At 39.7% G+C, this 25,330-nt stretch overlaps 1 protein-coding gene across 1 annotated transcript in view; it reads right to left on the bottom strand.

Annotated features, from left to right (window-relative positions):
• Positions 1 to 25,330, bottom strand: part of spef2 (sperm flagellar 2) — a 159,825-nt gene that overhangs the window by 79,256 nt on the left and 55,239 nt on the right. The window contains exons 12-20 of the mRNA XM_039750519.1: positions 21,179 to 21,270; positions 18,454 to 18,550; positions 17,305 to 17,369; positions 14,457 to 14,560; positions 9,457 to 9,710; positions 9,156 to 9,258; positions 6,663 to 6,820; positions 6,055 to 6,177; positions 1,229 to 1,348 (exon numbers count right to left, since the gene is read on the bottom strand). Of these exons, the coding sequence (XP_039606453.1) occupies positions 1,229 to 1,348; positions 6,055 to 6,177; positions 6,663 to 6,820; positions 9,156 to 9,258; positions 9,457 to 9,710; positions 14,457 to 14,560; positions 17,305 to 17,369; positions 18,454 to 18,550; positions 21,179 to 21,270 (1,116 nt within the window). The remainder of the gene's footprint in view (positions 1 to 1,228; positions 1,349 to 6,054; positions 6,178 to 6,662; positions 6,821 to 9,155; positions 9,259 to 9,456; positions 9,711 to 14,456; positions 14,561 to 17,304; positions 17,370 to 18,453; positions 18,551 to 21,178; positions 21,271 to 25,330) is intronic.

Raw genomic sequence — 25,330 nt, 5'->3', positions numbered from 1 at the left:
TGCCGATCAGTTTGATGATGGTACCAATTGGTCCAATCACCTGAAAATTTCAATCTGCCTACATGAATGATTTGCCACAGCTCACAGAATGGTGATATAACAACAATCTTTTTCTGAACATCAGTAAAACAAAGGAGTTTGTTGTGGACTATACAGGCCTGGTCTATTACCAATCACCCTCTCCAACAGAAACTGTCATCAAGTCCAGAATCCTCTGCCTCCAGTTCTCATAGAGGCTGAGGTAGACTAAGAACACTGGATTGATTGTTATTTAAGACCTTCAGCCCCTTGACTTCAGAGATGGCTAAGGAACTGATTTACAAGCAAGGCCATACTACAATCCTTTATTGTAATTCCACAACACACAGGGTTAATAGATTTTCACAGAAGACAGTAGAGAGTAAAGAGAGTAGAATAGAGAGTCGAGAGATGAGTAGAAGGAAAGACAGTAGAGAGGAAAGCCAATGTCACATTACATACTTCAGTTGCTGATCTAGTCACCAGAGGAAGTCACATTATAAGACTGGAAATTGTAGGGGATGACAAATTACCCAACTGTATGACAACTTTTCCAGCATAGTTTCACATTTCCAAAGTATTATGAGTGTGCTCCTTTTACTAACAGCCAATATTGTGCCAGCTGCAAGAACCAGTGCCAGTGTTAATGAGAAGATTTTACAGGTATTGAAAGTTCAGCCTCAGTCTCATCCCTTTTTTTCTTCCTTTCTGATGTGGTATATAAAACCTGAGACATCAGACAGATCAGTCTTTCTTCTGTTAGTGAGGTCCAAAACACCCACATTCCTTAATCCCTGTAGCTTCATTATATGCATTGCTCTTCTGGGTGAGCACTCATTTGTTGTCAGGCCTCGCACACACAATTAAAACAAAATCACATTTTAGTAGTTTTAGTGTGGTTTATGATTACAAATTTTAATTGTTTCTGTGATAGATGTGATTTGATTTAATTCCCAGATGAAAAGACTTTTTAAATCCTGTAATACTGAAATTTATGTCTGATTGTCATATTATACTTCTATAATGCATAGATTTGAAACAAATTACACTTAAAAACTTGAGTTTTGAAGTGATTGCTAGTATCAGTACATTAATAAATGTAATTTATCATAACAATCAAATTAAATTCTGTACCAAAAATTTGTTACACTGTAATACAAAAATAACCATAAATTAGAAAAAATACATTATGCATTATTATATGACTTACCTTCATCAGCAGACTCTGCTTTTGAGCCTTTTTTGGCAGAACCCTTTCCTTTTGGAGTTTCAGACTTTTCAGCCTTTTTCCCCTTTTTATCCTTGGGTGAAGTGGGAGGGCTTAGTCCTCCTAAAATATATACAGATTGTTTATTTAGGAGTTTATTCTATGTATCTCTATTTCTTGACACTATTTTACCCACCTTCTGTATCTCAGTAGGTTACAAATCTCTAAACAATTACTTGTACAAATTATAGCTTTACAATATCATGCCATGAGATAAGCTTCAAGTAGATACTTAGAATGTCTCAGATTTGTAATTCATTGTAATCCATCTAAGGATTCATACAGCAAATCCACTGCTCATTTCAGGGTTATATGGAGCCAGTGCCTAACCTGGAAGGAGTTGGAATAGGAATCTAACCTGAGTGAAATGTCTGTTCAACACAGGCTACAGTTACACACAAACGCAGATTTACTGGTACCAGGATACTTTAGGATTACAAATAAACTAAACCTACATGTCTCTGAGGCAGGGGAGGAAAGCCAGATACCACAAGAAAGTCCACAAAGACAATGGAAGAATACGCAAATTATATATTGCCAGTGTCCTTGGAGGCAACTAAACCCAAGTCCCACGCCGGAGAACATTAACATTCATTTATGGTTATATTTTTCCATGTGGTACTAAAAGTTCTTATGAGCCTATAAAAAGTTTTTTTGCTTTGAAAGTTCTAGGTAAACTATGAACCTGAAAAGGCATTTGGCAGTCCGAATGATTAAAGCATATAGAATACATCATACAAACAAAGCATTTTATTCTTTCTCCCTTCTTGTGTGGGTAGATTAAAAAGCTAGGTGTCAGACTGAGGCCATGTCTCTGTCTTTGAGGAAATAAAAAAGGGAGTCTGGCTAAAGATCTTTGCTGTACAACTGTGCCTTCATGTTGCCTCTGCAAAAGCCTCAAGTTTATGTGTTCCCATTTCTAGTGCCTTGTGTTTTTTTTATTTTATTTTTTTTACTTTTTGTTTTTCTTTTTGAATTCTGCCTTTAGATGTTTTTTTATTTGTTTTACCTTATATTGATGGAACATTCCTATTTCTGTTGTTGCAGCACAGCTTTCTCTTCATGGAAGCTGAGGTTTAGCGCTTGTCCTAAGCAGGTGACAAGGTCTGGAAGGGGTTTGGAAAACATAGACAGGCAGTGCACAGCTTATTGCACTGGACTACAATGATATTGGGTGTATCTAATGGATTTTTGGCTGCTTATTATTAAAATTACCTTTAAATGATCCTATCTCATATCATTTTATCTCAGTCTCCTATTTTTGTGATTTCCTCTCATTCTATAGGTATACATACTGTAGATGCCACATCGGCTGGACAGGCATCTCAGCCAGAAGAGGGGATGATTCCTTACCCAGACGGAAAGCTCCTAACAGGTAGACAGGCATCCCAGCTGGGGTGGAGAAGGGGATCCGACCTAGAAGGAAGGACCAGAAGGGATGGACGTACAGCCCACTGGAAAGGAAAGATGCCGCTGGGGGCTTTTTACTCCCCCACCAAGCTAGATGGAAGCAGCCCTTTATATCAGTGCCCAGTGGGAAGCCAGCAGGGCTGCTATGCCAGACTACAATTCCCAGCATATCACTGGATGCCACAAGAGGGCGCTGCAGGGAGACATGCTCCCTGTTGTAATGAACTTTCACATGACCCGGAAGTGCCTCCATCAGACAATGGCTCAGGCAACATAAGTACTCCCAGGTCCTTAATAAAAGGGACTGCATTCCCTTACCCAGGCGAGTCAGAGCTGGGAGGAAGAAAGGCAACACTCAACTGGAGGAGGGCATTGCGGTGGTAAGAGTATTGTGAAGATAGGAATTTTGTATTGTAGAGAGAGAGAGAGATAATTTGTGCTTGTGCTACTTTGAGGTATTGTGAAAAGTTATTTGGGTCAATAAACCATCCTTATTTGAACCCCAGACTCTGTGTGTGTTCATGTTAGGGTTTTGGGGCCGCTTACACCCCTGGTTTCCATCACAATACATAGTACACCAACTACAACTAGAACGTCTGTAGTGACAAGGAATACCAGGTACAGTTGTTTCCTCTGTGAACGGGACAGCCAGGTAAAGTCTTATTACATCAAAAGAAACTGGATACTCTGTAAGCATTTGGGTGTAGGAGATAAAAATGTGGCAAATAAAACAGTTGTTGACTCAACAAAGATATTTTTCCCTCTTCTTCATATATAACTTGGACTAATAAAAGAATTACAAAAGTGATGAACAAGAAAGGTGGAAGATTTCAATATTTGAGACAGACATTTCCAAGAATAACTGATGCCAAGATTAAGGAAGGAATTTTTCTTGGTCCACAAATCAGACACCTCATTAATGACAAGCAGTTCAAAGATCTACTAGCATGGCTGGAGGAAACTGTGTGGAAGTCATTCAAGGATGTTGCTGAGAATTCTCTTTGGCACCTACAGAGCAACAAATCACATCCAGCTGGTTGACAACACAGATCAAGCTAAATATTAATTTTCTGCATTCACACTTGAATTTCTTCCCTGCTCATTCTAGTGCAGTTACATGGTGAATGGTTTCAACAGGACATTTCAATGATGGAAAAGTTGAATCCATTAGTGCTGACCAACTATTGTTAGACACTGAAGCAAGAAGCATAAGACGCTGAGTGCAATTGACATTTAGCAGCAAAACCATTGTAGCTCAATTAACTAATACAATGTGTCAGTGTCATTAAGCGATTACACACACTAAACTCAATAAAAATAAATGTATGTTTGACAAATTTTTATTTGATAAAATCAATCAGAGATTACATTTATGTTGATCTTGAAGCTGCCTATCATAATCACCAAATTGAATATCACTTTTGAATATTGCTATTAAAACACTGGAATTATTAAATAATAAATATGTCATGATCTGAGCTCCTCAGAAACTATTTCATCTGATCACTAAGGTACATTATTGACAGCAAGTCATATCAATCTTGACTGTGGCTTCACACATGTATTCTAGTGTATGCACATAATTTGCAGAACCTATTCAGGATGTGGATAATCACACTTACATGCACAGTTGTCCTGCATACAAATCTCATACAGAAAGCATTCATTTACAGTATGTAACAATAGACAGCTATATATGTTGAGAATATCCCATTAATGATTTCAGATTTCCTTTCAAGATCACTGATCACAGTAGCTGCCTGGTGGTGTTGCATTGAGCAACTTTAAGATCTGAACATTTGGACAATTTTAATGACAGTTTAAATAAAGTTTATTTTATCCCTGTGAAAGAGACATTGACACTTAAAAGCAGTTAGCAAGGCAGAGACCAAACAGCCATGTCAAATTTCATAGCTCTGCTTTACTGGTCATTCAGTCACAATTTCAAAAAAACACTTAACACTCTGCTGAGAATCGGGTTGCTTTTACAAGTGTCTATTGAAATACTATGTTGAACAAATTATTATTTTAAGTGGTAGGATTAGAGTAGAATGCATTTTCATGAATCGACTTTTAAAAATTAAGGAAGGTAAACAAAGAATTAAGTAACTATATGAATTAACATTATAACAACCCATGTATTCAATTATTTGGTCTTGAGCTGAGCACATACTAATTGGAGATGGGAATAAATGTGTTCTGATATAATAATCTTGCACTAAACATACTGTAGTGCTACAAGAATGCTTTATTGGTTACATCTGCATAATTGCCAGCTTGTTCCTGATTTGCTTTGACAACTGCCTTAAACTTGCCAGATCATTAACTCCAGGGGAAATAGGGAAAGTGGAGACATTTACTTGGATGTGAATTTCTATTCCAAATAGCTCATTCTGCCTAACTGAACAGATTCTTGAATAATCTGAATGATGGCCAATTTTAAATACACCCACAACACTATTCTCTGTGAAAACCCCAGCAGGGTTACTGATCCTGATACAGCTACACGATGCAAAGTTCTGGTATGCATTATCTTGCTGCACTAAAATTCGATAGAAATCCTTATCTTGCACAGTCATTAAGTGGGAACAGTGTACCTACTAAAGTGGCCATGCAGCCTGCAGAGGAGATGTGTAACACAGTTGCAGTGCTGAAGAAAATATCAAAACAAAGTGTAAAAAGGCTACTATTTGAGATGATTAGTGATTTAATTGCATACAGAAATACCACATTAAAATTCAGGTTTGCTTCTGGGAGTTTATGAATGGCAAAGTATACAACAGAAATGTAACGTTCAAGCAGGTTACTCCTTTTACATCACAACTTTCTGATAGATTCTCTCATTCTCAACCATGTGCAATATGTTATTTTAATGGTAAAAATATGGTAACTGATAAATCTGATATTTTACCTTATTCATATAAATCTTTTTGACATTCATTCTCATCATATGCACATTGAATATGTAAGCAGAATGAATCGACAAGTCAACTTGCAAAACATTTTTAAAGTAATTTGAAGTGTACTGCAGTCAACCACTTGAGAATTCTATCATCAAGAGTATCAATTTTGGCCTCCCAAATTACCAAGAAGAAATAATGCTTGACAATGAGTTCTTTGGAAATTGAACGAACCAGCTGTTTTTGGACAAAAATGTTAAGGGTATGATGTCTGCTATTCATTAAAAATATTTGACTACAATGAAAGCAAGTAACATAAATGGCATGTAATATGCTGTAAATGATGTATCTAAAACTTCATGGATCACATCAGCTTTGTTTTTTTAGGACACTGAATACTGTATTTATTGACTGTTGCGTTTTTCTACCCAGCAAATTAGTAAATTCATTATTACTGACCTTTTGAAGATTTGGAATCAGATGTTGGAGTTGTTGAAGGGGGTTCTTCTGGTGTAGGTACTGGAGTGGGGACATCTTTCAAATCTTTTTCTATATTTGCCTCCTCAACAACAGGTTGCTTCTCTAAAAATATTCAAAAATAAAAAAAAAAAACATTAAAAACATCATCAGGTTTCTACCTCATATAAAATATGAATTTAGTCCCTTAATTGATTCCCTGAAGCCACTTAATTCAAGTTAGGAGATTGGGAAGCTGATTCCTATTCGGGTAGCACTGAGCATAAGGTGGAAATGAACCATAGAAGGGTATCAGCTCATCATGGGGCACACACATCACTCTAATTCACTCTAAGTCACTACTTAATATATGCATAGTTTTGGAATGTGGAAGAAACAAGAGTACACCCTCTTAAAAGATGGTAAAGACACTGAGAAATTGTGCAGACTCTTTACAAACAGTAAGTTGGTGGGATTTGAACTCCATCTCTTTGAGGTCTGAGACAGCAGTGGTAGCCACTGGGCAATTGTGTCATCCTCACACACAGTATAATATGGTGCATAGTCTTTAAAGAATAACATCTAGATGCCATGCTGAGATTTATAACTACCTTTATCTTTTTTTTGTTTCATTGCTTCATATAATAGAGATTCTACATTTCTGTAAACGGTATCTTTATCCTCCTCTGCATTTATCCTGATCACAACATGTTTCCATGATGTAAGCCATTTTTCCAGCTTGGTCCATGTGTCTTGGAAACCTGTAATCCTATCAGGCAAGAAAGGATAATTAATATGTGAAAGGTATTCAATAAATAATATGCAGATAATTTTATAAAGATTGGCTTAAAAGAAGTGGAATGATTTTAAATTCTTTCTTAATTTCCTTTAATACAATTAAAACAATGCTGCTGTTTCTAAAATAAATATGGTCTTTAACACATTATTAATTCATAATTAAAATAAACACACAAAAGACTTAAATTTACAATTTAATGTTTCCAAATTTAAAATTAGGTTGTGTATAGTGTACTTTGTCTAACTGATTATGTTACAACCTGTCATTTATTTTACATTAAAAAAAATTTGAAAATAAGTCAACTGGAGTCAACTTATAAAAAATTATAATTATAACTGCCTTGCAGTTTTTCGGCCACAAAGAAAAGGCAGCTTTGCAATAGCAATGATTTAAGTATGTCATAACCAGCCATTTCTCAAATTATGCACTAAACTTTGAGGCAATGTGCGGATTTATGCATCTCTCCACTACTCTACTGTACATAAGGTAATGTCAGAGTAAGTTACATTCATGCACATTACTGGGATTCCTGGAGTTGTTAGTGTGATTGATGACACACATAAAGAATATTGCCCCAAGTGTGGATAAGTATTCATATCTGAATCACAAGCAGTATCACAATATTAATACACATAGTCATGAATTCAAACTGTACTGTAATGACTGCCAAGATGGAAAGACTGAGGCACAAACCAAAGAAGCCTGATAATCGCCATGTTCATTTTACAATGAAGGATTCATCTTTCCTTATGGACATGGGAAATTCCTCATACAGTAACAGTTACTGAAACAAGCCACAGCTATTTTGGCATTGTTTCTGAAGACGTGTTTAATCTTCCAGTGCTTCTCTTCATGGCCCCCATATCTTATTCCAGGCTCTATGTATCCAATGTCCTGGGAGTCTCTACCTGCCTTCTTGAACCTTCCTGATTTGATTATTGTAATGTGAATGCTCCTGGGGTTCAGCGAAATCAGAACTCAGTGTACCTGGGTAATGTTTTGCTGTCAATCACTCATTCAGCCCTGTCTATCTTCAGGGTAGTATGTTGGCTACAACATTGTTATTCTTGATGTTGTTGATAAAGTAGCAACAAATACTGTGCATGCAGCATAGCACAATAGCCTACCTTATTATATTTTCATTCTTCTTCTTCTCCTACTACATTGAATATCTTTATTATTATTATTATTATGTTTTTGGTGCAGGATCAACATTAGTGTTGGAAAATGAAAAAACATCATCATGATTTCCAACACTTTCATGAGTGCCACTTTGCATCTCGAGGTGCCGTAAAATCGTGGCATCATTTACTCTCAAATGTGAACTCCTACTCCTCGCTGGGATTACATGTAGGACGGTTCATAGCTACTATTTGTGTCCTACTCTTCAGACAAATTCTTATCCTAGTCAGACTTTTAGTGCATTGCCTAGGAGTATTTCTGAGACGCAAGATACAAACAGGCACAAGTTTTACTACTATAACTCAGAATAACCATAAAAGTATTCTTGTATGCTACCTTTTCATTTAGCACTAATTTCTCTCTTGCTAAAGAACCGCCTATCTATCACATTGCAGAAACGTCCTGTGGCAGGTAGTCTTTCATTGATTTTGCAATCCATACTTCCATCTTTACTGATAATTGCCCCAAGGTACATCAACAACAATAACAACATTTATTTATATAGCACATTTTCATACAAATGATGTAGCTGAAAGTGATTTACAGGATGAAGAAAGAGAAATAAAGACAAAATATATAAGAAATAAAACTAGGCAATACTAATTAACATAGAATAAAAGTAATGTCCGATGGCCAGGGAGGACAGAAAAAACAAAAAAAAAAACTCCAGATGGCTGGAGGCCATGAGACCACAGAGCCCCCTCTAGGCATTTTACCTAACATAAACGACCTCAATCAGTCCTTATGGTATTCAGGGTTCAGTGCATAAGTACTGTTAACATAAATGCTTAAGAACCTTGTTTCAAAGTTTGATGTTTTGTTGCTTTTGATTTTAGGGTATGATCACTGTTTTGGTTTTCTCTGAGCTAAACTCATAAATGTTTTTTCTGCAAGGTATTCCAATTTTTCTGCAGCTGATGTGCATTTTTGGATAAAGGAGCAGCAGCATCTGCAATATCTGCTCAGACATACCTACTGGATTAATTTGCCAATTATCTACATATATTTATTCAAAGCATTATTTAATTATGAAATTATGAAAGCTATAATGATACATTTTTTTCATTCAACTCCTTAGCAAAAACATTTAAAGGAAAGAAGGTAATCTGAAAGTATTACTTACTTATGCTGAACTTGTTCTCTTTCAAAGGATGGTATCCTTCCTTTGGCAATATTTGACAAATCAATATCTCCCTGCTGATATACTGCAGCTGACTCTTGCTCATCTAAAATAAAAAAGATACCAGTAGATTATCCTCTTATGCCAGAGGTATTTTTAACCTAAACGAGATATGCTTTTGCATACCTTTACTTGTACAGGCGAGGGTTACAAAAACAATGATTGATAGATAGATAGATAGATAGATAGATAGATAGATAGATAGATAGATAGATAGATAGATAGATAGATAAAACCTTCATACATGTCATGTCCACAGCACGTTTCAGCACCAGCTTGTCTGATATATCAAATAAGATGACCAAGTCAAACATGGGAGTAACTATAGGTATGTCTTTGTGAGCTGCTGGGTCTGTCAACAACTGTGACATTTTGTATTTCTGTTTTGGGCCGGGATTATCAGGATCAGTTCCTGTAAGTGCCTTCAGAAGGAGTTTTGCTTGATTTATACTTGTTGGAAAACCATCTAAAATCCATCCATATTCTTCAGGAACATGCCTGAAAAAAGAAAAGATAATACTATATATAAGAAAGCAGAACACAAGTTTCACTTTAAAGAAATATTCAAAAATTAAATCAACTAATCATTTCATTACATGCATACGTATATTTAATAACATACAAAATATTTTCATGAGGAAAGACCATTCAGGCTGCCCTCACTCTTGATCAGCCTTTCAAGGGAATAGTTGAAGGTCTTCAAAGCATTATATTTCACTGCCTGATAATTTATCCCATACATTTTATTACTCCCTGTGTGATGAAATACTTTCAAATGTTATTGTAGAATTTACCATTAACTTAAGCCCATTAATGCCCCTTTGCTCTTGTTCAAAACTCACTTTAAAGAACAAGTTCAGAATTTTTCAGGTTAAAGTTGATATCTTCACAACCATGGTATATATTAATTTTAATATTTAAAACATTAAAAAAAAATAACTAACATGCTTTTGCCTTTTACAACAGTGTTGAAGGGTACTAAAGTCCCATTTTTAATGAAATGCTTAAACATAACCAAAAAACATTCATTTTCCAAGTCAAAAATGTTATTGAGTAATCTTGAGATTAAAGACATATTACAAAACAGCATATATTTGCTATAAAGGCAAAAAACAAAACTGTGTTGTGACACTCAGCAATTTTAAAAGGAGACTTTACTTCAATGCTAATCTTTCTCTGTGATATCCTTCAGCTGTAAAGGTGTGAATTCACCTTAGAAGGTCCTTGCCAAGCATTAACGTTGACATTTTTGAGTGCTGAATCCCAGATGTGAATTGCTGTCTCATTTCTGCAGACAACTAGGCAATAATAACTAAAACAGTCACAGCTATAATTACTTGCATTCTTTAATTATATGGCAGCTTATTTAATTATTCTGCAAAAATATTCCCTGCTGCCGCTGAATTGATAATGCACACGCATGCTTCAGTAAGAGAGAATACTGTATTGTAATGACCCAGCAAGTGCAAGAGACAGAGGATTTGCAATTAGCCATCTTAGGGCGACTGCTGGTTGCTTCTTCAGTGGCTGCTTCCAATACACCACTCAGGAGTTATGCAGCTCCATGTGCTCTCAGCTGCTTTAATCCTTTGCCCACTCATGCACATCACTTGTCTTTACCTCACTTCTGCTCTATCACAAACTCTGACAGTTTAATATTTTTATCATGCATGTGCTGAACATGATACGAGAACTGCAATATGCATGTGATTTGGCCCATTTAAAAATCTAAGGCTTTTATTAAAAATACAATGACGTGTAATCAGTTCACTTTAGATTTATTATTTGTAGAAATTACAATGAAACTCCTATCTGCTCTTTTCACTTTGCTGTCTTATACTTCTGCAATTAATTGTGTATATAAGTAGTGTAATGAACAGCTGTAAAGTCAGTCATTGCCTGCCCTGTACTACATGACTCCACATATGAAATAAAGACACTCCTACCATTCTGAGAAGGCTGACAGAATTTTGACAGTATACATGCCCTTGCCAAATTCTTTGGTTGGTTCCTTATAAAATTCTAACATATTTGTGGACCAACCTCTCCCACCTAAACCCTCAATGGCTGTTATGTGATACACCTGTACTTGATTTGCGTTGGGTCAGGTTTATCTTTAAAAATAACTTCTATAAATTTCCTTGTTATTCATGTTAACCTAACTGACCTGTCTTGAGTAGGTTCATATATATAATGTAATGTCTGCTAGCTTTCTTAAAGTGTAATGTTTCCCAGAAATATATGGTATAATTCCCTGGAGCACTCTTAGAGAAGTATCACCTTGACCAGGATTTCATTTTTTAAAATTCTAATTGTGCTTTTCTCTCAGTAATCTAAAAAGACTATGAATCCCTTAAAGATACTAATTTTCTTCATAGCTGAACACTCCAGAGCTAAAAACATTATACAGTACTAGCCAACCCGCGGCGTACCATACGCCTCATAATCAGGCCGGTTTTTTAATAATTTTTAAGCACTGGGAGAAAATTAACATTTGAAAAATCGGTAATGTAATAAATCAGCAAGAAAAGCAACATTGTAACAATGCACGGAACGAACCAACACACAATCGTCTGTGACTGAAAACTGGCGGACTCGCAATCGCACCTTCTCTTGCCAGACGGAGGGATGGGGGTGCACGGCGCGGAGTGTGGAACGGGAGGAGAGGAGAAGGACGTCCATTCAGCTCCCTCCGTTATGCTAGTCTGCTGAATTCTCGTTCAGTATGTACTGCCCGGTCATGTGCCCACCCCCAACTCGTCACTTGAGTCGTTGGCTGCTTTTCTAAATATAATCCACCAAGACACCCGACCACGGTAGTAGCGAGGTGGGAGGGGGGTGTGCGCAAAGGGTAGGGACGCAAGCAGTGGGAGCGTATGAGTCGCACTTGTAAAACATGTAGCGTGTAAAACAGTTTGCTATGGTGCATGCGGTCATGCGTCGTAACCGAAAACTCGTTTTTTAAAGACTGCTTACTTCATTGTGTTTTAACCTCAGTTGTAAAGGAATGTTTTAAGGATCCAATGGGATACCCCTCAGTTTTGGCTGCTTTTCTATATATAATCCACCAAGATACCCGACCACGGTAGGAGGGGGGTGTGTACAAAGGGTAGGGACGTAATGAGTGGGAGCGGAGCGTATGAGTCACGGCTTGCAGCCTGTATGGGGTTCAATGGCTTACCCACGCCTCTCTGCGCTGGGTAGACACACAGTCAATCTTATGCATAATTATTTCTTGAATGCTAAACACTTCTGGAAAGACACGGATGTCTAAAACGGGTTGGTGTGAGAATACAACAGTAAGTGAATGAAAAGATGGAACTCTGGAGAGAGCAAAATACAACACAATAGTGAACCCGCGGCATAACAAACGCCGCGTGGCTCAGACGTGCATGTGGACTCTTATCTTACCACAGACGAAAGTGACTAACTGGGTGGTCGGTGAGTTTTTGCATCCGGGCAAATGGGCAGGCAGTGTGAATGCCTAGAGAGCGAGGGTAGACACCGGCCGGTGAAAAAGGACTGTTGGTGGGCAGGGAAACGTCTTCCGTGTTCCTGCAGGAGCATCTAAGAAGACGCATGTTTGTCGCGGATGCGAATTGCTGTATGTAGCATGTAAAACAGTTTGCTATGTTGCATGCGGTCGTGCGTCGTAACCAAAAACTCGGTTTTTAAAGACTACTTACTTCATTGTGCTTTAACCTCAGTTGTAAAGGATAGTTTTAAGGATCCCATGGGATACCCCTCGCAAACCGTTTCAAACGCTGCATATGGCGATTCACCTCCGCGAGAAACATGCCTCTATGAACAGTCAACGTAGGTCGGAGGTGCACGACATGCACATGACATTAACCTGACCTGCACTGCATGTGGCCTCTACGACAGACGAATATAAATGACGCCATTTTTTCTGTGTCCTCGCGTCCGAGTTGGTGGACATGGCCCTGCGAGTTGTCGTCGTATCCAATGGTTTTGGAGTTGGTAGGCGTGGCTCCTTCCTGCGTGCACCATAGGTGTCTCACTTGTTGGCGGCTTAGTGAATCCACGCCCCTTCCGGCGTGCTTTTCATGGTTGTCTTGCCTTTCCATGGGTGTCTTGCCTTAGTGAATTATATATATATATAGATACTTCATGAGAGAATTTTGCCAATTATTAGTAGAACATGAAAAAAGTTTCTGTTCTAGTTATGTGTTCAACAGTTCTTGCCTCACATTTACCCGGATTATTGTAGGCATGGAACACACATGAAATGTATGTGTTCCAAATAACAGCCACCTCATGGCAAGATAAACGGACTTGAGCTGGGAGAACTTTGTGTACGACTAAAGCTGCTCCAGTGGGGGATAAGATAGTAGGCTGCTTGCTGCTTGTGCTGATCGACACATTTGCAAGACAACAGATGCTGATGAGGAGGTGCGAGGGAATTTAAGGTGGCCCAGCATTACAAGTTTTTTGTAGGCTTCAGGGATTATAGTGTTAAAATATTCAGAGTTCTTTCAGTTTCCTTTTCTGTAAATCTTATTTCTCAATAATTATTCTTCACTCGACTTCTTTACTTTAGTGTCAAAAGGCAAACATGCAGACAGCTTTCACCCAATAATGAAAACATGAATTAGTTAATACATATATCCAAAAATCCAAAAATTTTATAATTTAAGGGAAAGAAAAAACCTGAAAAAACTTCTTTATTCTTATAAAAAGGAATTGTGTGCTTTCTCCATTTTTATCAACGTAAACCTATTTGAACACATTCAATTACAATGGGTAGGTTAATAGAAACGCATAATGCTCACAAACTCTAAAGTCTACAAAGAGCACTGCAATCTTAAAAAAAGGTTTAGAAATCTAATACTATAATAACATTTTGATAGATCATCACTTTCAACTGAATTAAGATGTAATTCCAAACATAATAATTTTTTTGCCAAGAATGGTACAGCTAGGGGTGGTGGTTCTGATATACAGTATGTAACTTGTATCCCAAGTGCTAGTAGAAGATCAAAAAGAAAGAAAGAAAGAAAGAAAGAAAGAAAGAAAGAAAGAAAGAAAGAAAGAAAGGCGTGACAGTATGTGAATAAAGCACAGCATCAGCCTTTACTGGAAAAGGGTATCTTCTTAAGTACCTGGATTTGTCTCTGACATGTAACTTATGTGAAAATGAATATTACCTTTTGTATATTATGTACATAACAAAATTGTGTTTACTGTATAACTAAATTGTGCTCAGTTTTTTTTTCATATTACCTTATAGCATCCACAATGATATCAATTAGCACTTCATCAGGCACACTCCTTCCTTTTGAGAGGCTCTTCATTGCTTCTTCTCCAAGCTGAGCACGTACTGTCGGCTAGTTGAAAAACAAGTACAGTAGCATGTATGATATGCTCATATATTACAAAAAAAACACACCATTAACTAAAGATGTAAAATGAATACCACAGAGACAAACCACGACGCAGGTGCACAAGACCATACAGCATGTTGTTATTATTATTAGTTTTGTTATAAACAAATACAGCAAAAACCTGAAAGTGCTACATGACATTTCGTTTTTCATTTCCAATCTTGTTTGCAACCTAAATGCATGAAATACATTTAAAGTTACAGTATGTGAAAGCAAAACATAATGCAATTGCACATGCTTTGAATATGTAACAGTTATTGAAAGAGATTTCAGCCACTCTGCTTTTGATTCTCAAAATTCTCAAAATTGGGCTTTTAAAGGCAGTGATCAGCATGAGCTCAAGCGTGTACAGAAGGAACTCCGAGTCCAGCTCAGGGTGGCGAAGGAGCAGTAAAGGAGAAAGCTGGAGCAGAAGTTGCAGAATAACAGCATGAAGGAAGTGTGGGTTGGGATGAAGATTATCACTGGCTGCAGCTCGAAGCGGGGTGCCACCATTGAGAGAGACATGGAGACAGCAAACCAAATGAACAACTTCTTTAACATGTTTGACCACCCTAACCTACTCTCACCTCGGAATACTGCACCCTCCACCCATCCTTCTGCTGATACCAGTATAGGAGAGAGTTTCCCCCTATCCACAATTACAGCAGCCCAGGTAAACAGAGAGCTGAGGAGACTTTGTGCCAGCAAAGCAGTGGGTCCAGATGGAGTATCGCCACGACTGCTGAAGGCCTGTGCTTTTGAGCTAAGGAGTCCTCTACACAGCATCTTCAACCTTAGCCTGGAACAGGGGAGAGTCCCGAGGCTTTGGAAAACATCTTGCATCACCCCATTTCCAATGGTACCACGTCCTAGTGAGCTGAATGACTTCCGGCCTGTCGCTCTGACGTCACATGTGATAAAGATCAAACAGATGCTACACCAATCCCTCTCCCACTTGGACAGAGGCAGTGGTGCTGTCAGAATAATGTTTCTGGGCTTCTCTAATGCCTTCAACACCATCCAACCTCTACTCCTTAAGGACAAGCTGATGGGAGTAGATTCATACCTGGTGGCATGGATCGTGGACTATCTCACAGACAGACCTAAATATGTTTATCTCGGGAACTACAGGTCTGACATTGTGGCCCTTAACACAGGAGCGCCACAGGGGACTATACTTTCTCCAGTCCTATTCAGCCTATATACATTGGACTTCCAATACAACTCAGAGTCCTGCCACGTGCAAAAGTTCACTGGCGACACTGCTATTGTGGGCTGCATCAAGAGTGGGCAGGAGGAGGAGTATAGTAACTTAATCAAGGACTTTGTTAAATGGTGTGACTCAAACCACCTACACCTGAACACCAGCAAAACCAAGGAGCTGGTGGAGGACAAGGCCCCTCATGGACCCCGTGATCATCAGAGGTGACTGTGTGCAGAGGGTGCAGACCTATAAATACCTGGGAGTGCAGCTGGATGATAAATTGGACTGGACTGCCAATACTGATGCTCTGTGTAAGAAAGGACAGAGCCGATTATACTTCCTTAGAAGGCTGGCGTCTTTAAATATCTGCAATAAGATGCTGCAGATGTTCTATCAGATGGTTGTGGCGAACACCCTCTTCTACGCGGTGGTGTGCTGGGGAGGAAGCATAAAGAAGAGGGACACCTCACGCCTGGACAAACTGGTGAGGAATGTAGGCTCTATTGTAGGCATGGAGCTGGACAGTTTGACATCTGTCGCGGAACGATGGGCGCTGAGCAGGCTCCTGTCAATCATGTAGAATCAACTGCATCCACTGAATAGGATCATCTCCAGACAGAGGAGCTGCTTCAGCAACAGACTGCTGTCACTCTCCGGCTCCACTGACAGACTGAGGAGATCATTCCTCCCCCACACTATGTGACTCTTCAGTTCCACCCAGGGGGTAAACGTTAACATTATACAAAGTTATTGTCTGTTATACCTGCATTTTTATCACTCTTTAATTTAATATTGTTCTTTATCAGTATGCTGCTGCTGGAGTATGTGAATTTACCCTTGGGATTAATAAAGTATCTATCTATCTATCTATCTATCTATCTATCTATCTATCTTCTCACTATTTTATAGTAATACTCATGAGTGAGATTTTCAGAATTGCTCATAAGCATCTTATTGGTTTACTTTACAATGTAACTTTATATCTAATAAAATGGACAAGAAACTCAAAAGTTGCATCTTTAAATCACACCACTATCTCTCTTTGTAACCCTCACAGAATTAGTTAACTTACTTGTGCGCTTTTGCAAAAATAGTGTATAATGTTCTAGTAAAGTACTATGATGAAGATTCCTGAACCTGCATTCTCAATATCAGACATATAAAGAGTTGGAGCCGTGCAGAGGCATGCCGAATCACACCAGACCCAAAGCCAGATTTGCACACCAGTCCATCACAAGATATACATGCACTAATTTATGGCCATATGCCACCCTAACATGCTATTTTGATCATAGTTAGATTGTGCAAACTCTTTTGAGATGTGGGGCAGCAGTCCTAGTTACTGCATCACCTAGAAAAACAATGACTTGTATGTAATCCGCTATCATTTTCAAAAAAATTAATTTAGATTTTTGAAAAAGTTTGGCTTAAATGGAATAGATTAGTCAAAATACAGTGTGTAATACACTTTTTAAAAATTATTAGTGAAGGAAGCCCTCACCATTGGTTGGTTGTCCTCAGTGCCCAGTATTGCACTCTGCTGATGAAGAACTTGTGACTGAGTGCCTAGAAGAAACAAAAAAGACTTTGTGCTTTAGTATAAAATTGGAAAAATTTAACCAAGAAATATCCATTGTGGCGGGCAGCAGGGCCCCTGTCTGACCAGGATGTATTCATGCTGGAAGGCCCGGGGGAGGTAATGCACTAGGTGGCAGGCCCCCTGGGTTGCAGTGATGCCTCGGACTCCCACAGGGCTCCATGGGAGTTGGAGTTTGATACAGCCCTGTTGGGATCTGTGGTCGCCGCCAGGGGGTGGTGCAGCTACTGTTGAGCCTTTCTCAGCAGCTCTTCTGCCACACCCGGAAGTGTTGCTGTAAATGCATCAACGAGCACCTGGAGCACTCTGGGTGCCTTATAAAAGGGGCTAGCAGACAGAAAAGAAAAAGAGAGACAAGAATTGTGTTGTGCTTAGCTGTTGTTGGGGACTGTGTCTTACATGTGGGGAACAGGGAAGCCCATGAGTGAAAGAAGAAAATAAAAGTCTTATGTGCTTGCACTTGGGCCTCCTGCATCTGTCTGTGTCGGGGTTGGCTTTCACACCATATATTATCAACACTAACTTCATCAATAGAAGTTTTCAACAAACTAGAAAGACAAGAAGAGCTGAAAAGCAGAAACCAGCACTAGATGAGGCACCAGTCCATCGCTGGGCATACTTACTCAAACACTCACAAAGGTCAATTTAAAATCAACAGCCAACATACTGTAAAAACTTATCTTAAGCCTGTGGGAGAAAACAACAGATCTCAGAGCAAACACATAAACTCTATGAGATCAAGCAGGGCAGTCTAAGAAGAGATCATAGCAGGATCAGACTACTCAGTCATCAAGCCATAACATGTATGCACACAAATTTATTTATATTTACTTTTTACAGAAAAGTGATGTCTGGGAAAAGCTGTGCTTAACAGTATAGCGTATACTATGCTATTGTTGAAAAATGGGCATCACAAAGAAAAACATTTTAGAAACAAGTTATGCATACTAGTATAACGATTACATTTTACAAACCCCTTAAACTGAATAAATAATAAAAATATATAGTTAAATTAGAATGTTACATTTGCGCTCAGATTTTATTTAGACATACCTGACGTTAAAGAAGTATTATCTCCAGCAATCTCAGTCCCCAAACTTGTCAGAGGACTTGTTGTTTCACTTTTAATGGAAGGCGCATTCTCTGAAGCCTCAAATACATACAAAGTCATGTTATTATGTAATTCAATTAAAAACATGATTTTAAATTAATAATAATAATAATAATAATTAATTAGAAGGTCTGCAACATTAATAGTCTTAGCTGGATGAAGTATAAAATGTAAACAACAAGATGTTGGCATTAACATTGAAGTTACAGTGAATGGCTGCTATGTAGTATTACTTTGGAGAGATGAATAATGGAACAAATGTTCATATGAAGAAGGAAAGAGGCTAGGGTCCCAAGGAAAAAGACAGAAAACAACATGGGATATCACTTTATTTGTAATTGGAAGGTGTGCAAATGGGCAAGCCATCCATCAGGAACTACAGTGGTACAAGCAAGGAAATTGCAGAGTGTCGGTAAGATCTTGTTTCCTTATAAAACTATTTATCCCCTTGAAACTTTTAACAATTTAATTGTTACACAACATTGAATCACAGTGAATTTAATTTGGCTTATTTGGCACTGATCAACAGAAAAATAATATTTAATGTGAAAATGAAAACAGATCCCTGCAAAGTGATCTAAATAAAGTGCAAATACAAAATACAAATTCTGTAAGTATTTGCCCCTTATATAAGACACACCTGAATCATCACTGATACAGGAAATTTGTTTTAGAAATCACATACAGTAATTATTTCAGTGGACATCACTTGTCTGGGGTTTCAGTAGGTTTGTAGTATAAATGTACCTTATCTGGAAGGTCAAACATGTTGAATCACTATGATGACCTAACCTACACAATGAAGACAAAAGGACTCTCCAAAAAACTCAGTGAAAAGGTGATTGAAAAGCACCAGTCAGGGGATGGAGAAAAGAACATATCCAAGTCACTGAATTTCCCTTAGTGTCCACTTAATTATTAAGGAATAAAAAGCATGGCAGAGCTGTAAATCTGCCTAGAGCAGGCTGTCCACAAAAAAATAAGTGATTGTGCAAGATTGTGCAACCGTTGGCTGTGTATATTAACTGGTGTCTGGAGTCCGTGGCTCTGGGGTGCCCTATTTTGGTCAAAACGTATACTCTTGTTAGCTGTTACTGCTGTTTGTATAAACTCCTATATTGTGTACATTGGTCAGAGATGAAAGTAAAAATTTCACTGTACTCTGTGCATTTGATAAAACACTGTACTCTGTGCATTTGATAAAACACAATATGTGGCAGCATATTGTATAAAGTTCAATATAAAATCTTCAGCTGCGTAAATGCTGAAACAGCAAACATGTTACTCTTTTTCACAGATAGTAGTACACTGCTTAACACTACTGCCACTGGGTTCAAACTCTGCCCAAGCAAGGTCTTACTGGAGATTGCCTGTTGAACCCGTGCCTGTGTGGGGTTTCTCTTGGTACTCTGGTTCACCAAAACATTCCCAAGTTGTTAGGAGAGGCCTGGGTGTCACGTGACCACAGATAGGGTGGTGTAAGTGGGAGTGGGTGGAAGTGTGATTAGCCTGCCTTATGCGCAAAGTTTTTGACAGGTCCTGCCTTACCACAAATGATTATTGAAATAAGCAGCTTGGAAAAATGGATGGAATCATTTTCTTTCAGAGAAAAAGTGAAGTAAGACTAAGGCTAAGGTTCAAGGCCATAATATGTCATTATTGAAAATACCAAAGAGGAAAGATGTCATGAAGACTGAGTTGTATTTTTGTCTTGTGTCAACTCAAGACAGTCAGAGAGTACAAAATGTATGACGTTTACCTAGGAATGGCACTAGGATGAGAGATGAAGGATGAATAGATAAAAAATGCAGAAATGGATTATGAAAAGTAAGGGTCAAGAAGCTAAAGGGCAGAGTTGGCAACGCAGATAAGATTTATGGCCCTCTATTACAAAACAACAACTGTGATGGCTAGTGATATGGGGCAACCTATGAAATTATCAATGGCTCTCAAGCAGGTGGTACACAGTAAGTACTGATGTTGTCAGGGATGCCATGGGCGACGACCCGGCTGGGACGCCTTGAGGGACCGGAAGTGGGTGTGTGCCCATCTGGGATCACACGGGGGCCGCCACCCTGGTTGCTTTGGGGGCCACGGGTTGAGGGCTTGGAAGCCCAGCCCTGTTGGGGCCCGTGGTCACCACCAGGGGGCGCCCCGATGCCTTTGGAGCCCTGGACCTCAGCACTTCCGCCAGTGCTGGGGGGAAGAGAAGAAGGGACACTCGGAATGCTTCCGGGAGTACAGCTGGCACTTCCGCCACACTGGGGCGTGTCAGCGGGTGATTGCCGGGGAGTACCTGGAACACATCCGGGTGTGGATAAAAGGGGCCGTTTCCCTTCATTTGAGGCTGGAGTTGAGTGGAGGCAGGACAAGGCAGAAGAAGAGAGAGTGGAGGCGGCCCTAAGGAGAAGGCATTGTGTGGCCAGGACTTTGCTGGGTTGTGTGAGCACTTGTAAATATTGTACATAGTCGTGTAAATAAACGTGTGGTGGTGGATTACAACATGTCTGCCTGTCTGTGTCCGGGCCACGTCCACAATGTTTAGAAAGTACTAATTAAAAATTATAGTATAAGCATTAAATTATGTTAAAAATGCTCACCAGTATAGCACAGTATATATTAGCATAAGAAAGTTGCATGCAAGAGGCTTTTTTTTGCATCTCTTACCTCTGTTATGATTTCAATAACTTCTTTATCATGAAAGGCTTGCACGGCTTTTGACATGAGGGAGTCAGCAGACAGAATCTGGATGTGGTGTGCTGATAAAACAATACAGAGCATTCTTCTAGCAACATATCTCTTTGGTTTTGAAGTAAAAAGAATAACAAGATGCCTTGATAAACAACATCACAACCAACAGGTATTTGTACTCATTCAGGGTGCCAGTAGATGAAAAGAAAATGCAAACCTTGCAAACCTTACCTGAAATCTTTTATGCTCATTCCTTTGAAAAATGAAAGTTGGCTAGAAGTACATGATGATAAGATAAACAGATTGTAAAATAAACAGCCACAGTAATATTAGTAACTAGCCAACCCGCCGCGTACCATACGCTGCATAATCAGGCCGGTTTTATAATGATTTTTAAGCAGAGGGAGAAAATTAACATTCGAAAAATCGGTAATGTAATAAATCAGCAAGAAAAGCAACATTGTAACAATGCACGGAACGAACCAACACACAATCGTCCGTGACTGAAAACTGGCGCACTGTCCTCGCGCCTTCTCCTGCCAGACGGAGGGATGGGGGTGCACGGTGCAGAGTGTGGAACGGGAGGAAAAGAGAAGGACGTCCATTCAGCTCCGTCCGTCATGCTAGTCTGCTGATTTCTCGTTCAGTATGCACTGCCCGCTCATGTGCCCACCTCCAACTCGTCACTTGAGTCGCCGTCTTTACATAGTCCAGATGTACCTGTGAGTGACGTAGACTTTTCATTGCTCTGTGCGGTTTTTGGATGCTATTCTATATATAATTCACCAAGACACTCAACCACGGTAGTAGTGAGGTGGGAGGGGGGTGTGTACAAAGGGTTGGGACGCAACCAGTGGGAGCGTACGAGTCGCACTTAGTGGGAATTCCACGGTTTGCAGCCCGAATGGGGTTCAACGGCTTACCCACGCCGGGTAGACACACGCTCAATGTCATGCATAACTATTTATTGAATGCTAAACACTTCTGGAAAGACATGGTTGTCTAAAACGGGTTGGTGTGAGAATACAACAGTAAGTGAATGAAAAGATGGAACTCTGGAGAGAGCAAAATACAACACAATAGTGAACCCGTGGCATAACAAACGCCGCATACTTATTTATTGATGGTTGAACACTTCTAGAAAGACACAGTTGTCTAAAAAGGGAGGGTTTGAGGACAGAACAGAAAGAGAATGAAAAGATGGAACTCTAGACTTTTCATTGCTCTGTGCGGTTTTGGCTGCCTTTATATATATAATCCAACCAAGACACCCGATCACGGTAGTAGCGAGGGGGGTGTGAACAAAGTGCAGGAGCATCTAAGAAGACGCATGTTTGTTGCGGATGCTTATTGCTGCATGTAGCGTGTAAAACAGTTTGCTATGGTGCACGCGGTCGTGCGTCATAACCGAAAACACGTTTTTTAAATACTGCCTACTTCATTATGTTTTAACCTCAGTTGTAAAGGAATATTTTAAGGACCCCATGGGATATCCCTCGGTTTTGGTTGCTTTTCTATATATAATCCACCAAGATACCCGACCACGGTAGGAGGGGGGTGTGTACAAAGGGTAGGGACGTAATGAGTGGGAGCGTATGAGTCACATTTAGTGAGAATTCCACGGCTTGCAGATCGAATGGGGTTCAACGGCTTACCCACGCCTCTCTGCGCTGGGTAGACACACAGTCTACACGGTCAATGTCATGCAGAATTATTTATTGAATGCTAAACACTTCTGGAAAGACACTGATGTCTAAAATGGGTTGGTGTGAGAATGCAACAGTAAGTTAATGAAAAGATGGAACTATGGAGAGAGCAAAATACAGTACAACACAATAGTGAACCTGCGGCATAACAAACGCCACGTGGCTCAGACGTGCATGTGGACTCTTACCGCAGACGAAAGGGACTAAGTGGGTGGTCGGTGAGTTTTTGCATCCGGGCAAATGGGCAGGCAGTGTGAATGCCTAGAGAGCGAGGGTAGATGCCGGCTGGTGAAAAAGGAGCGTTGGTGGGCAGGAAAACGTCTTCCGTGTTCCTGCAGGAGCATCTAAGAAGACGAATGTTTTTCGCAGAAGCGAATAGCTGTATGTAGCATATAAAACAGTTTGCTATGGTGCACACGGTCATGCGTCGTAACCAAAAAGTTGTTTTTTAAAGACTGCTTACTTCATTGTGCTTCATCCTCAGTTGTAAAGGATTGTTTTAATGATCCCATGGGATACCCCTCGCAAACTGTTTCACACGCGGCATATGGCAATTCACCTCATGCCTCTATGAACAGTCAACGTAGCTCGGAGGTGCATGACATGCACATGACATTAACCTGACCTGCACTGCATGTGGCCTCTACGACAGACAAATATAAATGACGCCATTTTTTCTGTATCATCGCGTCCGAGTTGGTGGGCGTGGCCCTGCGAGTTGTCATCGTATCCAATGGTCTTGGAGTGGGTGGGCGTGGCTCTTTCCTGCGTGCGCCATAGGTGTCTCACTTGTCGGCGGCTTAGTGAATTCATGCCCTTTCCGGTGTGCTTTCCATGGTTGTCTTGCCTTAGTGATTTATATATATAGATAATGAAATAATATCACTTGTGGCAGACGACCGGGTACCTTGCCCCACCGGGATGCCTGAAGAAGGGAAAGATGGGGAAAGGGGCAATATCTTCCACAGGGTGCAAGAGAACATACCCCATAGATTACATCAGGGCCACGGATTTGGAGCTTGGAAACGCAACCCTGTTGAGGTCTGTGCCCATTGCCAAGGGGTGCCTGGACGATTCCGGAGCCCTGGATGGCAGCATTTCCACCACACCAGGAAGTGCTGCTGGAAGAGGAACCAAATGCACCTGGAGTGCTTCCGGGTGCCCATGCAGTACTTCTGCCACACCAGGAAGTGCTGCAGGAACTTCCTCAGGGTGCACCTGGAGCACATCCGGGTGCAACATGAAAGGGGCCGCCTCACTCCATTCGGGTAGCCGGAGTTGGGTGGCAGAGGACAGAGCTTGTGGGAGAGGAGTGGAGGTGGCAGAAGAGAAGAAAAGAAAAAGAAAGAAACAGATAAGGACTGCATTTATTGGGGTTTGTAAACTGTGTGTGTTGTGCAGAGAAAAATAAATAGTGTGTGTTTGGACTTCTGTGTGTCTCGGTGTCTGTCTGTGTCCGGGCTTCTTTCACACACTCATTATCTTCAGTTTACCACAGGTTGCAATGAGAAAATGTAATGAATGTGAATTTAAGAAATGTCCAAGCCACTAGGAATTAAGAAGTACCGCAATAATAAGCAATATAGTCCAGGCCTCAGGTGACCAAAATAAGGATTTGTTGGAGTACTTTCTGCCATAATACCTAGGTGCACTTAAAGCAAAAGACATAATTACAATATATTCACCTTTATCACTTGATCTGTAGTGTCTCTTTTTGTAATGCCTAGCACAAGAATGCACACACATCAGTCACCCTAATAAAGTAATCAATGTTGTGCAATAAATAAATCTTAATAATGAAGGGTTTTGGATAGTTTTTTCATCCTGTGATAAGCTGCTATGGTGCAAACTATCCTCCTGGATGAAGGAACAGCATCTCGACCTCAACCTGACAAAAACAGACCACCTTGTTACCACAGCCAGTCTGTTTATTTCATCACCTCTTCTCTGTTCAGCTCGGCCAAGTCTCTATGCAACATTGGGGTGATTACAATGACCAGCTATCCTTCAATGACCACCCTGCAACTTTCTCTTGTTCATGCAGATTCATTTTGTTTAACAATTACAAGATCAGATCATATCATATATATAGACCATATTTAAGTCCAGGAATTGGTCTTGTAACTCCTTGACTAATCTATCTCTCTACTGGCAGAAGTACCAGCATGTGTTACCAGCACGGATGATTCAAAATGTAGCAGCATGTCTTGTGTTCAACCAGCCAATAAGGGTCCATGTCACTCCTCTCTTCAGGTTGCAACACTGTTGCAGCCCACATTAAGTTCAAAACCTTGATGCTTGCCTACAGAAGTTGTCAATACATCCACACCTATAGATGTGGAGGTCCTCTGCTCTTTCCTACCCATTCAGCTGTGCTAGTGAATGGTGTTTGGTGATATCACCTCTGAATAATCATATTAGG

This window comes from Polypterus senegalus, chromosome 4 (genome assembly GCF_016835505.1).
Source record: "Polypterus senegalus isolate Bchr_013 chromosome 4, ASM1683550v1, whole genome shotgun sequence".
NCBI classification, from domain to species: Eukaryota; Metazoa; Chordata; class Cladistia; order Polypteriformes; family Polypteridae; genus Polypterus; species Polypterus senegalus.
Note: the sequence above shows the minus strand (reverse complement) of the source record. Positions and strands in the feature narration are given on the sequence as shown.